Source organism: Euleptes europaea, chromosome 15 (genome assembly GCF_029931775.1).
Source record: "Euleptes europaea isolate rEulEur1 chromosome 15, rEulEur1.hap1, whole genome shotgun sequence".
Classification (NCBI taxonomy): domain Eukaryota; kingdom Metazoa; phylum Chordata; class Lepidosauria; order Squamata; family Sphaerodactylidae; genus Euleptes; species Euleptes europaea.
The window spans coordinates 18,863,065-18,883,124 of record NC_079326.1 but is presented as its reverse complement, the minus strand read 5'-3'; the positions used below and the strand labels follow the sequence as shown (position 1 = coordinate 18,883,124).

General features: G+C 40.3%; 1 protein-coding gene across 1 annotated transcript in view; it reads left to right on the top strand.

Moving 5' to 3' along the window:
* TMEM163 (transmembrane protein 163) overlaps nucleotides 1-19,778 on the top strand; it is a 40,968-nt gene extending 21,190 nt beyond the window's left edge. Inside the window, exons 2-4 of the mRNA XM_056861123.1 lie at nucleotides 9,414-9,525; nucleotides 18,155-18,296; nucleotides 19,625-19,778. Coding sequence (XP_056717101.1) covers nucleotides 9,483-9,525; nucleotides 18,155-18,296; nucleotides 19,625-19,685 — 246 coding nt within the window. The 5' untranslated portion in view covers nucleotides 9,414-9,482 and the 3' untranslated portion in view covers nucleotides 19,686-19,778. The remainder of the gene's footprint in view (nucleotides 1-9,413; nucleotides 9,526-18,154; nucleotides 18,297-19,624) is intronic.
* The last annotated feature ends 282 nt before the right edge of the window (nucleotides 19,779-20,060 follow it).

The window sequence follows — 20,060 nt, the reverse complement described above, 5'->3', positions numbered from 1 at the left end:
CGTGCCAGAAAATTTGTTAGTTTTTAAGGTGCTACAGGACTCTTGTTCTTTTCTACTGCTACAGATAGACTAACACAACTACCCAACATGATTTATTTAGAGGTTAGTAGAAATTGCTTTTTCATAGATGTGTGACTGGACGGACAAGGCACAGATGGAGATGAACAACTAATGTTTATTAAACAGAAAAGGAAGTATTTAACAGGGTGGTGCAGAGTGGTAATCTGCAGTACTGCAGTCAAAAGCTCTGCTCACGACCTGAGTTCGATCCCGACGGAAGTCGGTTTCAGGTAGCCGGCTCAAGGTTGACTCAGCCTTCCATCCTTGCAAGGTTGGTAAAATGAGTACCCAGCTTGCTGGGGGTAAAGCGAAGATGACTGGGGAAGATACTGGCAAACCACCCCGTAAAACAAAGTCTGCCTTTAAAATGTCGGGATGTGATGTCACTCATGGGTCAGGAATGACCCGGTGCTTGCACAGGGGACCTTTACCTTTAAGGATCTTGTTTGGAAATGTTTAAGTATATAAAGTGAACTACTTCCCAGCTTCACCCCTGTAGGTTACAAGCTTTCCTCTTTCGCCAGACAGGTTACTTCAGCTTACAAAGTTTCACTGGAATCTATTTCCATAACAGACAGGATCCTTTTCAGGTTCAAGGTTGTTCTTTTTAACACACACACACACTCCGGTCCACAGAATTTATACACATAAGTCACAAATGTCAGGATACTAGGGAGGAGGAGAAATGATTTTCTGGTCCCATATCCTGTGCCTCTTACAGTTGCATCAGATGACACTGGTATGTATCAGTATACAGAGGCACATCCTTTCACACCTGTCATAAAATCTGCTTTGAACTGGCTCACTGTGGACTCATTCAGCAGTGATATCAGTCTGACTTTATTACAGTAACAAGATGCTTATTAAGCCCAGGGCGAGTAGAGAATTGTAATCCATATTTTTATAAACTAATCTGAGCATATGACACAAAAAGGAAGGTATATGGCAAAGTGATTACAGCTAAACGGAGGAGATAGACATGGGCCATTGTAATGATTAATAAAAACAGACTGTGTGAAAATCTACTAGGGCTGATTTTATACTGTGTTCTAGTATAGCTAGCCTGTATTTATAAATAATCTTTCCAGAAAATTCATACTACCTCCCACTCTGGGTTGAACAAGGCTAAGATTTTTATCTCACTCAACTGTGATGATCTCCCACACATTGCAGGTGTTAACTTATTTAGCATGATTAGTGAATTGTATTAGTATTTTTCCTGATTAGATCTGAAATTTGCATAATTACAGTTCACTCTGTACTTCCTGTATTTTATGGTCCCTTGATCCTCCTGTTCGCTGAGCTTTTTAGAACTCCTACATAAAATGAAGAGATAGTAAGGATTTGCTGCATCTGAAAAAGGAGGCTCTAATCTGTAAAAATTAAAGGATTTTTTTTTTAGCTGTTTAGTGCTAATACACCTTATGAAAAGGCGAGCCAGTGTAGTGTAGTGGATAGAGTGGTGGAAGAGGACCCTGGGCGACCAAGGTTCGAATCCCCACTCATGGGAGCTCATTGAGTGGCCTTGGTTCATTCAAAAATTGAACCAAGTCAGCCTGGCCTACCTCACAGGGTCGTTTTTGTGAGAAAATGGAGGAGGAGAGAACGATGTTGTAAAAGCTGATTGAGTCCCAAATGTGGAGAAAAGTGGGATATAAATAAATAAATGCATGCATTATTATTCAATGGTAAGAACAGTGTAACGGTCGCAATCTCAGTGGTTTTTAAAATACAAATACTTCAGAAGAATTCTCCAGCTGTAATATTCCATAATAAAGTAGTTTGCTGCTTTCTTCCTGTTGCTTGTCCTCTCCTGTGTAAACATAGGTGCTTCATTAACTAGTTGGCTGTTGTCGGGGGCTGGATTCAGGGACCATATGAGCTCGGTGCTGAAAGATCAACTGCTTGTTTATGGCCACAGTATAGCAGGCCTTGGGAAGAGAAATTAAGTGGTGGGCTGTGAGGTTCCATATGGCTGGGAGATGGGGGTACTGTAGACCTACCTGTTAAGATCCTCTTCCCCAGCCCTGCCCTGTGTGGCCCTGCTTGTCACTAGAGAGAGAGCTCCTTCAGAGGTGGCAGCTTGCCTTTGGAACACCTTCATCATTGAGGCTCATCTGACCCCTACATTACTGTCCTTTAGGCACCAGTTCAAAACATTTATCTTCACCTAGGCTTGTAACTGAAGTATTCTGTCCTTTCCAGCAGTTTTATGGTCTGCTTCTGGCTTGAAGTTTTTAAGCTGTTCAACTTGTGCCTCTGTTGGGCTTGTCACTGTTTTTAGAGGAAGGGGCTTTTAAAAATATTTTATGATGGTTGTTTTTCTGATTTTTTTAAAACTTTGTGAATTGCATCAGGCAGGTCTCTGGATAGGCGGCATATACATTTTTAGATTAAATGGTTATTGCTTTCAGATTGCATTTGCAACCCTTTACAAGGTTTGGATGGTTGAATAAGAAGTTATGGAATCTTCACAAACATTGTAACTTCTTAGGGAGAAGGCATGATCATATAGGGTTGAATTCAAAAGTTTGTTACTCGAGCAGAAGAGAGCACTTCCACTTGTGCAAAGGAAGAAAATAATTTTCACTGATTCCCCTGTCCAACTGCCATCCCTCCCATCACCGTGGCTCAGTGGTAGAGCATCAGCTTGGCATGCAGAAGGTCCCAGGTTCAATCCCCGGCATCTCCAGTTAAAGGGACAAGGCAGGTAGGTGATGTGAAAGACCCTTGCCTGAGACCTTGGAGAGCTGCTGCCAGTCTGAGTAGGCAATACTGACTTTGATGGACCAAGGGTCTGATTCAGTATAAGGCAGCTTCATGTGTTCATGTGTACTATTCCTGAGATTACCTGACCCTCAAGAACAGCATTTCAGGGAGCACTATGGGTTGCTCTGGGAAAGGGAAGGTAGAAAAGATCCTTTCTGCAGGGGGAGATCTGCTAGCAGTCCTTTTCATCCATCCCACTGTACTGGAACCAACTACTATAAAAGAAAGAGAAAGGCTTTCTATGGAGACTAGATAAGATACTTTATTACAATAAAGAAAATATAAGAGGGACAGGAGCTGGACTGACATATAGAGAGATGAACTAATCAGCCCAAACTTTATCTGTTGGTTTTTTGTACATAACTTTTTAAAAGTCTGAACAAAAATTTGCTGCATCAGTAATTGGGTTTAGGATGGGATATATCAATTTTTAGGTCAGTGTATGAAAAGCCACAAAACACAGAGTTATATACAAATTAATGTGATTCTATAATGTGTTCAATACAGATGTATTAGTATACTTAATGGAATGAAAATGCGTATGATAGAAGAACTAGAGAGCATTCATTCAGTCATTCTGCATATTATGGAAACATTTAGTATTTAGAATGTAATCTTCTATTATAATGCAGTGCTTTTGCTCTAATCTAATTAAAACAATCCAGAAAGGCAGTGAATAATGAAACCAGATAGATTTATTTTTCCTTATTTAATGATTTTCAGAAGCAAAAGCAAAGAGAAAACAGGGAGCGAGGGAGAGGAAAAGATCCCCGGGGGAAGTGGCAGCAGATGGCCTGGCTTATTTTATTAAACTAGTACTGTATTAAAGTGTCTCCTCTGATCATTTTCCTAAAGGATGAATTAGTTTTGCAAGACAATCGTTCACTGCCCAAACACTATGACGCTATAAAGGCTGTGGAGTGTTCCTTTCACAGTGACTGTAGGCCCAAAGCTGCTATCCATCCCCTTTGCCGTTTCATCTAAATCTCTGTAACAAGCACTTGTCTGTCCTTTCTTATTTTTCGTAATAAATGGCGCATGATAAAACTCCTTTAGTCCATGAGGGAATTAACCCATTCTCACTTCAGTTAATGCATTCTGTGTCCAAATTGTCACCTGGTTTGGAAACTGTTCGGTTGTATTTTAAAAATATTTTTTATGTAAAGGCTTTTTAAAAAACTGGGAGATTTATTGGTCAACAAAATAGGAAAGAAAAGATGTGCAGGTATTGCAGTGACTAGCTTCACTCTGTGTTGAACATTATTTTACTAGATTCCACTAGGTGCTTTTCGGGTTGTATTCAGTTTAGGGGTTGCCAACCACCTGCTGGGGGCAGGGGATCCCCACCTCTTATTTTCCATGGCAGGAGAAATTTATTTTTAAAAGGCCATCAGGATGACAGTCAGATGTCACTTCTGGGAAAAATCTCGAAGTGATGTGATTCCTCTCTAGGAATTGCTGGAAAGTATGGTTTTACTGTAGGATTTCCAGAGATTCCTTGAATGGGATGACGTTACTTTCAGATTTTTCTGGAAGTGACATCACACAATCACAATGGCCACCCCTCTGCTCCCCCCATGGTCTTTTGCTGGTTGCCAGACCATGCCTTGCAACCCTAAATGTGACTTTAAATTTTGGTTTTTACATTTTAATGTATTTTATTTTATGCGTTTTATCTATGCTTTAAGCTGCCTTGAGCTCCGTAAGGAGGAAAGATGGCTAATAAGATGTTTTAAATAGATTAAATAAATAAATAATTCAGCTATATGAAAACTGAATGTCATTCTGTTTTCTTCGTCTGCTTCGTTAATCAATTATTGCCTTGTTTGAAGCTTTGTCTTTGCCTGGAAGGTTTGGCTGGAAGAATGATCAATGATCTGAGAAGGACAAAAAAAAAGATCATAGGAAAGATTTATGGGGAACATGCAGAAATGTTTTTTTAAAATTATGGAATGGGGATAATATTTTGTTAGATCAGAGATTGTATTCTTTCTGATTAGAAATCCATAATATATTTTAATTATGTTTCATTGCAGATAAATGAAGCTATTCAACTCTACTTTGACAAATGGTTACTTATTGAGAGTTTTGAATAAGCTATTTAGGTCACTTTTAACATTTAACTCTTGAGACAAAAAACCTCATCTAGAGTAGACCAAAAGGTGGTAGCTGTAATTGCCTCAAAGAATTCAAAATTAAAATACATGTAGTTTCTATTATTAAACCCAACTAAAATACATCCCATTTTGCAAGCTTTCAAGTGGTCCAGTCTTAATCAGGCTGAATGTTAACATGCACAAACAAACGAATAAATAGTATGGGGGAGAACACATCTTTCAGGCCATGATGTGTAAGTCTATTTTGTCGTGATCATCCAGGGTGTAACTCTGAGTTAGTCCACTATCAACTATACAGGACTGCATTGCAAATGATTACAGGTAGTCATGAAATGAAATATTATAGAAAGCATAGGCACCAGAGGAATGGAGAGAATGAGAAGAACCTTGTACAAAGTAAATTAGTGGAAGGAAAAGTATAAAGGCTTTTCATAGCCCATTTAAATATAAAAGAGGAGAAAAAGGGAGCAAGTGTAGAGAGCTGGGGAAAATGATGGTTATAAGTGAAATAAGCAAAAAGAACTGGTTATGCATGATGAAGAATTCAACAGAAAGGAAACGGTTTTACGTAAGAAGCAGAAGGCTGAAGAACAATGTTGCAATCATAATTGCAAAAGATGGTGTTGGCGCTTGGTGGGATGGCCTTATTGCCTGTAAATGCAAGGGTACTTTTCCTCCAGACTTCTCCTGCCAGCTTGCAGCCCAATCAGGAAGCTGGGGGAGAAAGTCACTAATTGCCCCTCCTTTCTGATTGCATTCCACCACCCTGGATAGAATCGGCTCCTGTCTCTCCTAGTGTTGCCCAAAGTCAACACTTCAGGGACATATTTCATTAGTGTGCTGAGTGGCAAGGCGGTGAGTAAGGCAATGTGTAGACTCTTTAGTTAAAACAACTGTATTACTACAGGGCACAAACCCAGGATAGCTACAAGACAGGCTCTAGGTACAGCTAGGAAAATAAATAAAAGTTATTGGCTAGCTACTCCTTGGAGTATCTGCTCTTTGCTTGATGCATGGTGCCCCTACTCCAGGAGCCCCTGCACCATCTTGTAGTGTCATTCCCCTCTGTCAACACTCATCGCCACGCTTGAACAAGCGAGCATGCTTTCCCAACAACCACAACCAAAACAACAACAATTCCCAACAAAAGCCCCAAATAAAGGAACAGCTCACCTTTTTAGACCCCTCCACACATGGACTTCTAGAGCCTTAGCAAATCTGGGTGCCATGTCCTGGGGCTCAAGCCCACCAGAACACGAACCCTCTGATCGAAAAATTATAACACATCAAAGAGCTAGCATGTTTTCCTTTTAGGTTGTAAATGATACTTTCTATCCAGAGGAGTGTATCTGTCGCATACTCTGCTTGTCACAGGTATTCCAGTGCACCCTTCCATCACCATATCTGTCACAGCATACCTTGCCTATCTGCCCCTCATCCCACAACAGATTTTTAGTTATGTTTAAAAAAAGAAAGGAAGGTCAAAATGCATAGGTGCTACAGGTATTAAAGAGACGAGATTTGTTACTTGATAGCATATATGTGGTGAAAAGACCTGACAACACTATAATGTTTAATTTGTTTATAAAATTAAGGGCATGTGAACAAATCAGAAAATGAGGTGACTACCCTGCTGAGTATTTATTTATTTAAGACATTTTAATTCCACCTTTTGTCCAAGAAACTCAGAGCAGCATACATTGTTCTCTCCTCCATTTTATCCTCACAAAAGCCACATGAGATGGGTAAAGTACAGTGAGAGTGGCCGCCCCAGGGGCATTCAGCAAGCTTTGGTGGCAGTTTTGGGATTGGCACCTAGGTTTTAGAGATTATTGTCCAATAATCTATCCACTACACTACGCAGGTTCCATTGAAATTGATTCCATTTTAACATGGTCATTCTGGTGTGGATTGGGTAATGGGTGGTGGTCCAAATTTGCCATTAAACAACGAGTTTAGAGAATGAGTTTTAGAATCATAGAATCATAGAATTATAGAGTTGGAAGGGATCACCAGGGTCATCTAGTCCAACCCCCTGCACAATGCAGGACATTCATAACTACCTCCTCCCCCCAACACCCCCAGTGACCAGAAGATGGCCAAGATGCCATCATCTGCCTAAGGTCGCAGAATCAGCATTGCTGACTGATGGCCATCTAACCTCTTCTTAAAAACCTCCAGGGAAGGAGAGCTTACCACACCCCGAAGAAGCCTGTTCCACTGAGGAACTGCTCTGTTAGAAAATTCTTCCTAATGTCATGACTGAAACTGTTTTGATTTAATTTCAACCTGTTGGTTCTGGTCCGACCTCCTGGGGCAACAGAAAACAACTCTACACCATCCTCTCTATGACAGCCTTTCAAGTACTTGAAGATGGTTATCATATCCCCTCTCAGTCTTCTCCTCTTCAGGCTAAACATACCCAAGTTTTGCCAAGTAACAGTCTCCTAAGCAATATAAGATTGATAAGCAAATCTAAGTTTTAAAAGGATACACAGTGTTCCATGTTGCACAGAAAGGTTGGTACTCTACCCAATCAAAATGCTTGTTGGAAACAGTCATGGGGGGGGGGAGCTTGGGGGTTTTCAATGAACTTTTTATTTCTCTGTATAGAGGCCTGCTGTACTCTTAGGTGGTACAAACTGGATGCTTGTATAATGTTGTTTTCCAGGTATTTTGAGCATCTGTGGAATGAAGGAGGCTCGTCGCTACACGATCATGCTATATTTCACTCTAATTCTGGCTTCTCCTAGGAGGGGCACACAGTCTAGAGTTGTGGGGTTCCCCCTGATATGAGCCTCTGCAGAGGCTACAGAATGGAGCTTCATGAATTTTATGCAGGCTGTTCCCAAACTGGAAGATGGTAGTATCTGATTTTAAAATAACTATGGATAGTGACTATTTTGAAAGTCTGATCTGAATACCTTTCAAAAGTCAGATTCCTCATTACAAGGCCAATGTTTAAGCTGCCTTTGCTTTGAGCAACAGTTCATATAATGAAATCCCTCAAAGTATCACTTTCTAGTTAACATTCAAGGGAATAATTGAAAACATCAGCCTACATTTAAATCAATGTCTGAAAATGGTTTTTTATCTTTGTTGGGTGTAAAGAGTCATACATATTTGTGAAAAGATTCAACCTGAGTTTTAAAGATGGTATTCATTCTCATTCTTGTAAATATTTCAAGCTGAAACAAAATGTAGCAGAGTAAACATTTTATGTACTTTATAAATCTGGTATATGATTGGGCTTGGAGGACTATATAGATGGGGAATTGAAACTGAAAAAAAAATCAGCGCTCGGTATGATATGTGTCAAGTGCACCCCATCTTAGATAAATGTCTGTTCTTGTTGAGGATAATTTATTTCTATATATATAAAAGGTAAAGGTCCCCTGTGCAAGCACCGGGTCATTCTTGACCCATAGGGTGATGTCACATTTCAACATTTTCTAGGCAGACTTTGTTTACGGGGTGGTTTGCCAGTGACCCCAGTTGTCTTCCCTTTACCCCCAGCAAGCTGGGTACTCATTTTACTGACCTCGGAAGGATGGAAGGCTGAGTCAACCTTGAGCCGGCTACCTGAAACCGACTTCTGTTGGGATCGAACTCAGGTCGTGAGCAGAGCTTTGGGCTGCAATACTGTAGCTTACCACTCTGCGCCATGGGGCTCCTAATTTCTATATATAGTCAAGGCTAATATATACCATTTATCAAAATGAGAACACATTTATTTATTTAATGTAGTTATATACTTCCTGTCAGTGCAAGAGGCAATTTCCAACATTAACTTGGTAAAAAGAACAGTGAACATTCACAATATATTCAAATATATGAAAACTGCATTAAACTTAAACTTTAAAATCAGTACCAGTAATAATTATTTAGTGTGAGCAATAAACAAGCAAAAAAGCAGGTTATCAAACTGCAATGTACATCCAGCAACAATTAACTATCCAAAAACATTTGGGTAAACAAAAAAGTCTTGGCCTGGTGCCAAAAATTCATCAGTTTTGATGCTAGGGGGAGGTTGTTTCATAGACAGGGGGTCTATGTACATATGGGTGTGCATATGTTGTTATGCATCAAAATGTAAGAATCTAATCTGATAAATGCTTGTAGAAATGGGGATGAATTTAAACTACCTTACCAAAATCGCTTTACCGAAATCAAGCTAGATGGATCTTAATCCTGAGAGGCGTTATACATTATGGGATGATGATAGTAGGTGTGCAGGTAACCTTTGCACCCTTTTTTTTGTATTTCTGTTGTGAAGGTAGAAGTTCTTTATCTGCCCTGCAGAGAGGAGGATCACTATAGGAGACAATCTGCTTTTGACATTACAAGGAGAGCACAAGCAGCAGATACACCCACTCATGCTGTGTGCTCAGGCCCTGACTGCCACATCGTTTTGAAAACTTGCATTATATTATATGGCAAAACGACACTTTCTATTTTCTTTTTCAGGATGACTTTCTGTATAGTGTTTCCATTTTAAGTGGTATCCTTTGCACTACCTTGGCAGTGATCAAATTTATGTTGGGGCGTGTCCTTACCAGCAGAGCATTGTTAACTGATGGTAAGTGGCAAATACTATATTCCTCTTAACAGCATGTGTGGTTAGTGTTACAGGTGGTGAAATGAGGTATGACTAGATTAAGGAAAGAAGACCACAATTTATCTAACAGATTTGTGGAATGTTAACTACTAAATGCAATGTCAGCCCCACTTCCCTGAATTCAGAGGAAGTTTTATTTGCAGGTGCCTCTGGCAACTGTCAGCTGTGGGGAAAATAAACGAATGTAGGCAAAGCTAAAATCCTGGACTGTAGTAGCTTGGTGACAGTATATTCAACCATAGATTTAAGAGGTTCTTTATTCGTTGGTTCTACTTATTGTTCTACAAATATGTTTTAAGATTAAATATGAAATAGGTAGGAGAGATGGTTACATTTGTTTGGATCTTTTGTGTGTGTATTATTCATTATTGTGCAAAATGTCTGTATGTAAGTAAAACAAGCAAACAAAAAACCCCACTTGGATTCACATGTACTCATTTCTGCTTTCCATCTCATATTTTAACAATTGGCCTTCATATTTCTTCTACAGATATATTTATATATGCTATATGCTTTTTATCAACAAAACCAATGCATATAGTACCGTACTTTAAAAATCACAAGGGTTTGACCTGAATACAAAAATGTGCGGTAGTTTTATGACACCCGGAGGTCCATCTATAAGTAAAGTTTATTTGCAATACCTTCCTTATTTGTAAAGAAACTCTTACTGTACTTCTTTATAAGAATAACTAGTATTTTTGTTTAATTTGCTGTTTGGTCAATCATATTTTTCCATCATATTTGAAGAAACTGTGGTTCTGATCAATGGATAGACTCCAGCCATAGACAAGAGCTTCAGTCTGTTCATGGATTTTTCACTGGCCTGTGAATTTTTGTAACCAGAATGAAGTTTGGACTTCCTATCACTTTCCCCCCTCTTATCGCTTTGAGACTTCAAAAAAAGTATTTTAGCAAAACTTCTAGAATTACTGAATACAGTTAAAACAGAACTGAATTATGCGTTTGTTTTTGTAACAGATAGACAATGAATGTCTTCTCAACATTCCACTTTTGGTGAACCATTTCTTTCCTTTTATTATGGAGATACAGCAAGCATGACCAAATCATAGCTAGTTTTTACAGTGCAGGATCTCCCCCACCCATGCAGCTATGCACAACAGAGAGAGAATTCCCAGATGCCACAAGGCTGGGAGGATGGAGGGGCAAATCCTGTCTGTCTTATTTCAGAGGCTCCAGGGCAGCAGGCATTGGGAATTGAGCCAGAGAAACAAAAGCTGTTGTCTGGAAACAGGTATCTTTAATTATCCTGTAATTCCACCAAAAGGGATTCTTTCAGTATCATTGATCTAAATGTCAGTGCAGTTAAGTTTGGTTCACGCATCCATATTCTCAGTTGATTGTTGTGAGAATGCTTGGATGGAAAGATGTATATACTATTTATATATTCTTTGTGCCAAAGCACTCAAGGCAGTTTTAATGTACAGTAATGAATAAGGGACAAGAGGGCCTGAGTACCTTTGTTCAGGAAGGACATTTTTAATTCTAAATTCTGAGGTCCATGGGTAACTTTGAGCTATGAAATGTATTTATCCTATGGAACTTGTATAGTGCATTGGCCATGGAGACTGAGTTGTTGCTTCTATCAGATATTTTCTGAGAGACATCTGTCTGTGGAGGAAAGTTGTAGCTCTGCTGAATGCATCACTTCTCACTCTGGAAAAAATATTTATGGCTTAGATTTAGCTCTTGTGGATTTGTTTTTAATTTTATCATATTTGAGAGAAGGAGGCTGATCTATGGGAGATTCATTATAGGGTAAGGATTCCCTGGGCTACACTGAATTTAAATTCACCTTTACACATTGAGTATTGCCTTTCCCCATAAGTACTCAGTGTTCTTAACTTTGCAAAAGTCAGAGAAACTTCTTTCCCCTTCTTTTAATTACATCCTTATGAAACTGGGGTTGCAGCAGATTTTTATTAACAAAATTAGAAATTGTAATTAACTTGGTGTCCATGCTGTCTGTGTGCTTTCAACTGGTTTTAGTAAAATGTAGCTGAGCAAATATTTCTGCAGTGCTTAATTTTGAGTTCAGCAGAACTGAATGTTCCTTCCCACCTAGCAGCCAACCATATACCCCAGCTGGGAAAAACGAATTAACACTTATGTTGCCTGCCACGGTTATTAGCAATTTTCTATTTCCTTCTCATTTCCTTCTTGTCAGGATGGCATTTAGAACTGCACATTCCTTTCATTTACATAGGAATAATGTACCATTTCTGTCCGAAATGAGAATTCTTTTTTTGTTTGTCTTTAAACTAGTTCTTATGTGTATACACCTTCTTTATTGAGTTAATTGCTCAATATGGACGAAATTTAGGACATATTCCATACCCTCCAGTGTTTTCTGTTTATTATGGATGCCTTCTATGGTTGTAGATATTTGATTTCAAAAATTCTGGTAACTAAAGTGAATGGGGACCAGGGTAGGACAAAGTAGAGTTAATAGAACTAATAGAAAAAAGCTTTCTATTTGTACCTATGTCTGCTGTGTTTAGGTAAGCGGAGCACGTGCTTGGATTCTATTGTGAAGTCAAGGAATTGTGCAGAGAGTAGGGTTAGAAGCATCTCCTCAAGTTATTGCTGCCAAGTCACTATTTCTTTTGCCACCAGCCTTTACACAACAGCTCCTATGGGATAGTGGCTAAGGAAGAAATTTGCGTACTCACAACTTACAACCACTCATGCAGTTTCATGTCTTAGTGGAAGTGTATACACTATGCATTTGTGGCATGCACATTCTGGAAATTGTGGAGATCTAGTGCTGTATAATTTTTCTTTTATTTATTAAAATGTTTATATGGATCTGTCCTGCTGACCCTGGTGGCTAATGTCTTGACTAGCAGGCAATATAGAATTCAAAATCAGTCTAAATGTTAAATCATTTATTACCTTGCCATCAAATGACACTACACATATTATTTATCTGTGAAATGCTTGCCTGCAAAAGGACAGCCTTCCATTTCTCCCCTTGAACAGAGGCAAATGTGGGAGCCCTCTGCATATCCTCAGGGCATTCAGTATAGCTCAAAACAGAGAATATAATCCAGTGGAGAGGAGGCACTGAGAGAATCTGAGGTGGTGTGCAGGCAGAGAGAGAGAGGGGACAGAGAGAGATCGAGATCTTTTCTATATACTGCTTGCAGATTAAGTAGGGCCTTAAAAATTTAGAGAATAAAAGAGGAAAGAATTGTGTAAGATGGCATTATTACTGACAGAACACAGTAGACAAGTATGCAAGTTGGTTGTCAGTTACTTTTGCAGCAGGATAGTGACATCTTGTGGCCATAGTGAGATAAATGAAAGTATTTTTGAAAATAAGTGAATGCCGGTCACCATTAGGCTGAGCTAAAACTTCTATAAAATATTCTTCCCATTCCTTTTTGCATATTTTTGGGAGATGGTTATCAGCATCTTTCTCCCTGGAGGGTATTTGTGCTGCAAGAAAGAAAGAAAGTACCTAAGCAGAAAGGTTGTCTGGATCTACAGGTTTCCCACCATATCTGGCCTTCGCTTAGTGGTATCATCATGATCTACTGCTGTTTTCAGCATCAGGGCTTTTTATGTGTGTTAAAATTACCCTTCATCCTAGAAATGGTTATTTCATTACCTAGACAATCAGACTTAGCTATTGACAACTTTGCTTCAGGAGAAGCAAAGATAATTCAGTCTGAGGGAATTTACTACTGAATTGGCTTTGTTTTTGCTTTCTGTGATATCACTGTTACTATAAATGAGGAAATATTGAAACAAAAAGCTGGTGTTGAAACAGCAGCCAATGAGGGCTGCAGACCCAGAGAAACAGGGTCTTGGAATGGTTCTTGGCACCCCTGAAACTTTTTTTTATGGCAAGCAAAAAGCTTGGAGAAAATCCTTTTGTATTTATTTATTGATTGCCTTGCCTTGCCTTTTTAGCTCAAAGTCTCTCAAAGGGATGTTTTACACAATAATGAATTATTAATGGGATTGATAAATTTATCCACCCAGCAGAGGCTCCTGAAAATACTTCATGTGTCAGGCCATAATTTTTGTAAGCACATGTAGAGCAACCACTGTTGTAGGCCCTGATTTTGATAGAAGACTGCCCACGTTCATGGCATGACAGGCTAGCACAAATGGTTACCACAGAGTTGGGCCATCTCTATGTGAAATATAGTTGCCAACTTGCCTAGAGAAAAATGCCCTGTCCCTTTAATACAAAGTTAAGGGGTTATTTACCAGGTGATGTTATTTACCTCCATGCTATGAAAAGCTTCATCTGCTCATTATTGGTAAAAGGACAGGACATTTTCCTCCAGGGCCGTAGGTAACCCTAGTGTGAAAGTGTTTCCAGTAGCCTCTGTATGGGGCAGAGCTAGGGCCAATACAAGGGATTTCCATGCCCTACATGGTTCAGCCTGAACACCCCCATATAAACCATAAAGATTTAGGAGGTTCCTAGAGAATTACTGGGAAGTGGGTTCTTATGGGTTCTTACACACACATGCATGTGCGCGTGCGCGCACACACCACTTTCTCCTGTCACATCAGTAGGCAATCGAGTCCTGAGCTGTTTCCTATATGTCCTGGACAGGCCATATGACTGCTGCCATGAAGCTAGCATCTGTACACTCAGCAGCCCTCCTGAGATTTTTTCAAACTACAGGAGGCAATTATATACCAGCTGCTATCCAGGCGTTTAAGGCTAAGGTAGCTCTGTTATTAATATTTGGCGTACCTTTGGCTATTGCCAAAGTTAATGAAAAGTATGATTCCTGCTTAATTGCTTTTTTACGCTCCATGTCCAACTTGCCAACATGTATTTCTGGTCCAGCAATTCATTTGGAATTTGCTGAACCATCTTTGGAAGCCAAAGCTTGGATTGCAACATTTATCTTTACTTTAAAAATTCTTTATTCCCCAGAGGGGTGCTATTTGCATTTACTGGCTAAAAATTAGTTGAGGATAGATTGCAGAGACTGAATTTGCCCCTTGAGGTTTTAAAGCAGATGGAATATCCCTCTGCATGTAAATTAGTTAGCTCTCGAGTGTTGCAACTTGACAAATGGAGCACTGGCTGCAGAGCGCGCAGGGTATGCTCTTTGTACCATCTTGGCCTCCCCATTCCAAAGATTCTACCAGCTTATTGTGAATTTTTAACAGTTCCCAAATACAGAGTGCTTTTTTCCAAGGCCAGATTAAATGCACTGCCATTGGAGGAGTTAGCAGGCAGATTTTCAGGGGTCCCCTTTTCCAAGCAACTTTGTGATTGTGGATCAGGGAGTTTGGACACTGTTTGGCATTTTTTTGTAGGTTGTAAAAAGCATGATCTCGCCAGAGACAAATGGATCAGAATATACATTCAGAGGTGGGGACCTGTCCTAAAGCAAGAGATAGTTGCAAAGTTATTGGCTGATACTGATCCAGATGTAACCCTCACTGTGGCAAAATTGTTATCTATGGTTTTTAATGATACCTCGTTTTAACTGTACTGTTCAGATATTATATTTTTGTATGTTTTGTTATTTATGTATTATGGAATGTATTGAATTTGTTTTGCTCATGACTTGTTGGTCCACGAGCATAAAGAATGGAATAAAGGAAAGGCCCTGAGCTGTTGGCCAGGCAGCCTGCCAATCAGGGTGCACCCCAAGACATCAGCTGGACAGATACCCAGCTGGGGCATGCCCAAGCCTCTGGGTGTCCAGCCCAGGTGGCAGCACTGGGGCTGGAGGTGCCCCTGTCACACCCTGCCTCCTGGTGTCCCAAGCAATAACCTAGGGATGCCTAGTGGCTAGGCCATCCTGGAGTGGAGCCTTGCAGTAAAATAATTAATTGGAGCCAAAAGACCTAGTAACTTGGCCTAGTTTTAGAGCTCTGTTGATTGCCATGGGGCTGCTTGGGGGCAAAACCCACATAGGTACCAATCTGCCCATTCCTGAACCACGAAGCTTTGGCCAATGGGTTTTTAAAAGACTGCCTGTCAAATAGATGCAACACTTATTGAATATAGTTCTGATGGCCATTGCTTAACAAATGGAATATGGGCAACAGGAGTCTGAAGTCAACAGTAAAAGTGCTGCTCATTACTAATTATTTCAGAAACAATATGTAACAGGTGACTGTGACCATCCTACCATCATATTCCATGCAGCAATCCAAGTAACTGTGTACTGTCCAAGGAAAGAATACAATTTTACCGAGCACTAAATATTTGATTAGAACATTGAGAAATGGAGGTATAACTGCAGAGGGTGGGTGGGGGGAAGCTCTAGGAAACTGAGCTGTGCACACTGCACAACAAATGAGTAACATGCATTGTTTTACGCACACGCACACATGCACACACATGTATGAAAGTCAATACAGGAAACATGCTGGTATGCAGATTGTAATATTAGGAAGATTGGGGTAGGTGGGTTGTGTGTGTTTCTGTGACATGTCCATGGTGACATCTTGTGGCCAGAACTTGAAAAATAAAACTGAAGTCCATTTAGTTCAAATAGGCATGTTTGAATGTGCCATGGACATGCAAGAGATGAGAGTTATCGTACACACAAGGCTTTATTAATAACCCGATCTGAAACAGCACCTTATTTATAATTTCACACTCTGTTTTGGGTCTGTTACACTTATCACAATTGGCGCAGGGTCTCTTCCCCCCCGTCACTTACTCCAAGCCAGTGAGTAACCACAGAAGTCAGTTGTCCAGAGGTGCGTGCTTGTCATGAATCCCAAACCCTTTTGGGAAACTGCCTTACTCCCCAAATCTCCTTGGTTTGGGGGTTCCTTGCTAGAATCTGCCACCACTCAAGTTGTGCCTAATTCTTTGTGCACCAAACTCCTACCAGTGCCTTAATTTCATCAGAAAGGTGAGATGTGAATGCATAAGTGTGCGTAAGTGTATCCAAGCAGCTAGGCAATGGTTTAGTGAAGTCAAAATGTCTTTTAATAAAAAGATTTTTATTAACTTGCTTGCATACTATAGAAAAATCTAACACAGATGAGAATATATCGCATCACAAAGAGATGTTACAGAATTTAACACCCCCCCCAAGAATAGCTAGCTAGCTTATACTTAGTGTAATATACACTGGCATTCCTCCCTCTCCCCAGAATGGGCACGAAGTGGCAGGAATGTAGCAAGGATGTTCTCTCTTGTCCCTCTCTCTTTCTTGGCGCTCTTCAATTGAATGGACTGTTTTAAACCCTCTCCCCCCAGCTGGCAGAGTCTGTGTGGAACCAATCCTTTCTTTGGAGGGCTGGCTCTCCAACTCCCACCAAACCTGTGTTAACCTCACCTCACAGTGTTTTGTACAACTGATTTTTAGAACTCTAAGCTGGAGATATTAAAACCTATCCATCCTGGCACTCGATTGCAAGCTTCCTCCATCTTCATATTCAGCATGACTTTCCTGCCTGAGTGTAACTTAAGGCTCTTAGCCTCATGTTCACACAGATTGGTGTACTTTCTTAAGGCAAACGTAACCCTAACAATGCTGACAACACTAAATGAAGGTGGCCTTTTGGGCTGTCGTCGTCTGGGCAAATCCATCCTGGTTCAAACAACTATATTTATTTCCTGCTTTTCTCCCTATTGGGGACCCAAAGTGGCTTACGTCACTGATGTCGCTTCCATGTTATCTGCACGACAGCCCTGTGAGAGAGGTTAGCCAGAGAGTGTGTGACTGGCCCAAGGTTACCTAGCAATATTACATTGCCGAGTAAGGATTCAGACCTTGGTCTCCCAGATCCTAGCCCAACACTCTAATCAGTACGCCACACTGGCTCTTAAAGAGAGAAAGAAAGAAAAAACCTTGCCTTGTTTTACTCAGCTGGCAAAATGATGAGAACTGTCAGCAGGCAAAAAGGCACCCTGGGTGTGAGCTGGGATGTTAGGCTGCTACCATGTTAGGAGGAACTGAGTCAACACAGTGCCTGGGAAGTGATGCAGTTTCAGGCCAGCTGCTAGGCAAAGAAGGAATACAAGATGTTCTTGTTTAGTTGAACATTTCAAAGAAGTGTTCAGTTTGATGAAATTTATCTTTAGCTATGTTGATTTCATCTACTTCATGAAGAAATATTTACGCACTGGGGAAAGGGGAACAGGAGGCCAATGTTAAAGGACTGGCTTTATAGGTGAATCATATTTCACTATTTAAAAAATCCTCCTTTACTCTGTATAAAGTTAATTGCATTTCTATTTCCTTCTCCATGAGCTTATAATCTATGAAGGATGTAGGTAGGGTTTTTATCTTAACTAGAAGAAAAGATTATTTTTTAAATAGGACTCCTGGATTAAAAGGAGAAAGTGGTGGCAGTTTTGGTAAGCACATGCTTGAATTTTTGTGCTTCCCTCTCTTTGGTCAAGGTGAAGCGTATAGGCAAACCTATATGTGGTGCTATAACTAAGTACTGCATCATTACTGTGGTAAAAGAAGCCCAATTAATGGGCTCTCTTTACTTTCATATGAAACAGCTTTGAGCCCTGGCTTGCTCTATAACTCTCTCCTCCCCCCCACCCAATTTCTCTGCAGTCAGCTCATTTTTTCAGAATCAAGCCTTAATTTTTTGCCTTTCTTTCCAGGTTTCAACTCTCTGGTAGGAGGAATAATGGGATTCTCCATCCTTCTGAGTGCAGAGGTTTTTAAGCACAATGCCTCTGTCTGGTACCTGGATGGAAGTATAGGAATTTTAATTGGACTTATAATATTTGCCTATGGTGCCAAGTGAGTACGATTGTTTCTTTTGTATTACTTTGTAGCTGTTCCACATGCAAACACATTAATGCAGTCAGTTTGTTCCTTCTCACATCTGGTGAGGTGCAGAATAGGCTGCATTCATGCACTCTGAAACATGTCATACAACTTTGTGTGTGTAAAGTGCCGTCAAGTCGCAGCCGACTTATGGCGACCCCTTTTGGGGTTTTCATGGCAAGAGACTAACAGAGGTGGTTTGCCAGCGCCTTCCTCTCATACAACTTTAAAGGGGGTTTAAAACTGTAATGCTTTGACTGTGATGTGAAAGCTGCCTTGAGCCACAAGGAAAGGCAGAATATAACTAAATGGTATCTTGCCAGTGCTAGAAAAACAACATAGTTGAATGCTGCTTCTTACCTTTTAAAGCTCTAAATAGACCAGAAAAGAGTTTCTAAAAGAGTACAGGGAACATTTGGGGTTGCTGTGGGAGAAGTAAGACTAGAAACTATTGTTCTTCTGACAAACAATCCTTCTGTCAGCCGGCTCTCCTTTTTATGTCCGGCGGGCGGACCGCAGAGAACTGCCTCCAGTCCGCTCGCGCCGGTCCCGTCCCCGCACGAGACCAACTGCTCTCTCCTTCCTTTAAACAACTGGGAGAGAGCTGATCGGCTGCGATGCGGCCCCCCCACCCCCAGAGAGCCCAGCCCAAGCTGGGCGAAGCATCAAGGAGCGCAGCCGCCCTCCTCTGCTTATTGCCCACTCGCTGCTCCTTCCTTTACCCTGGCCATGGCAAATCAGGGCTCCAGTTGAGTCTGGAACCCATTAGCTTTAGGTTTTATCTTTTCTGGTTATAGATTTCTACACTGTATTGTTTTGTTTTATTTTGTACTTCTATGGCATTTTTGGTCTTAATTTTTTTCTAGTACTGTTTTGTTAATTTTATGTTGTGGCGTTTATTAAATATGCTGCTGATTTATCCTATCTGGTTTTGCTTTTAAAATGTTTTTATGATTTTAAATAAGTGGCTTTAAGAACTTTAGTGAAGAGTGCAGGATAAAAATGCCTTAAATTAATAAACACTATTTTTTTGTAATTTTATTCTGGCCATTGGCCATAACAAATAAACAAACAAACAATAAACACTATTTGAAATCTGAAATTACTTCTATGGAGATAAAAGTTGTATTGCATAACCTGGTATTCATAGCACCCAATAAGATATACTGGGGAGGAAGTGAGCTGATGAACTGAGAACATAAAGCAGTTTTCCTTTGATAGCCTCCAGCATTACTATATGTGTCTTTCTATTTGTCTCTTGTAACTATCATCCTTGATCAAATTTTTGCTTTTGTTCCCAGGCTACTTACTGACATGGTCCCCCGTGTACGGCAAACACGTCATTATGAAATGTTTGAATAGAAATAGTGCTACATGGACTGGAAAAGGATCGCGGAAAGTGACAACATCCTACAACTTGGCAAGGGGTGCCAATGATATTTCACAGAACATGCACTGTCTGATAATTATTTTCTTTTAACATTACTGTTCAAGGGGGATTCTGTACAAATAGGGCAATATGTGCGCCGCTTAGATTTCAGCAAAAGCAGCAGCAGCAGCAGCATTTTCCTTTTGAGTGTGCTATTAAAGCCCTGCAACTGGCAATAGAAATGAACAAAGTTTACAGTCCTAATCCAGCTGCCGTGGCTTGTCTTCTGGAGCAATGAGGGACACTTAATAGATACCTGTAGACCAGGGCCAACACCCAAAAGGGAAAGCCACTGCACTGTATTCTCT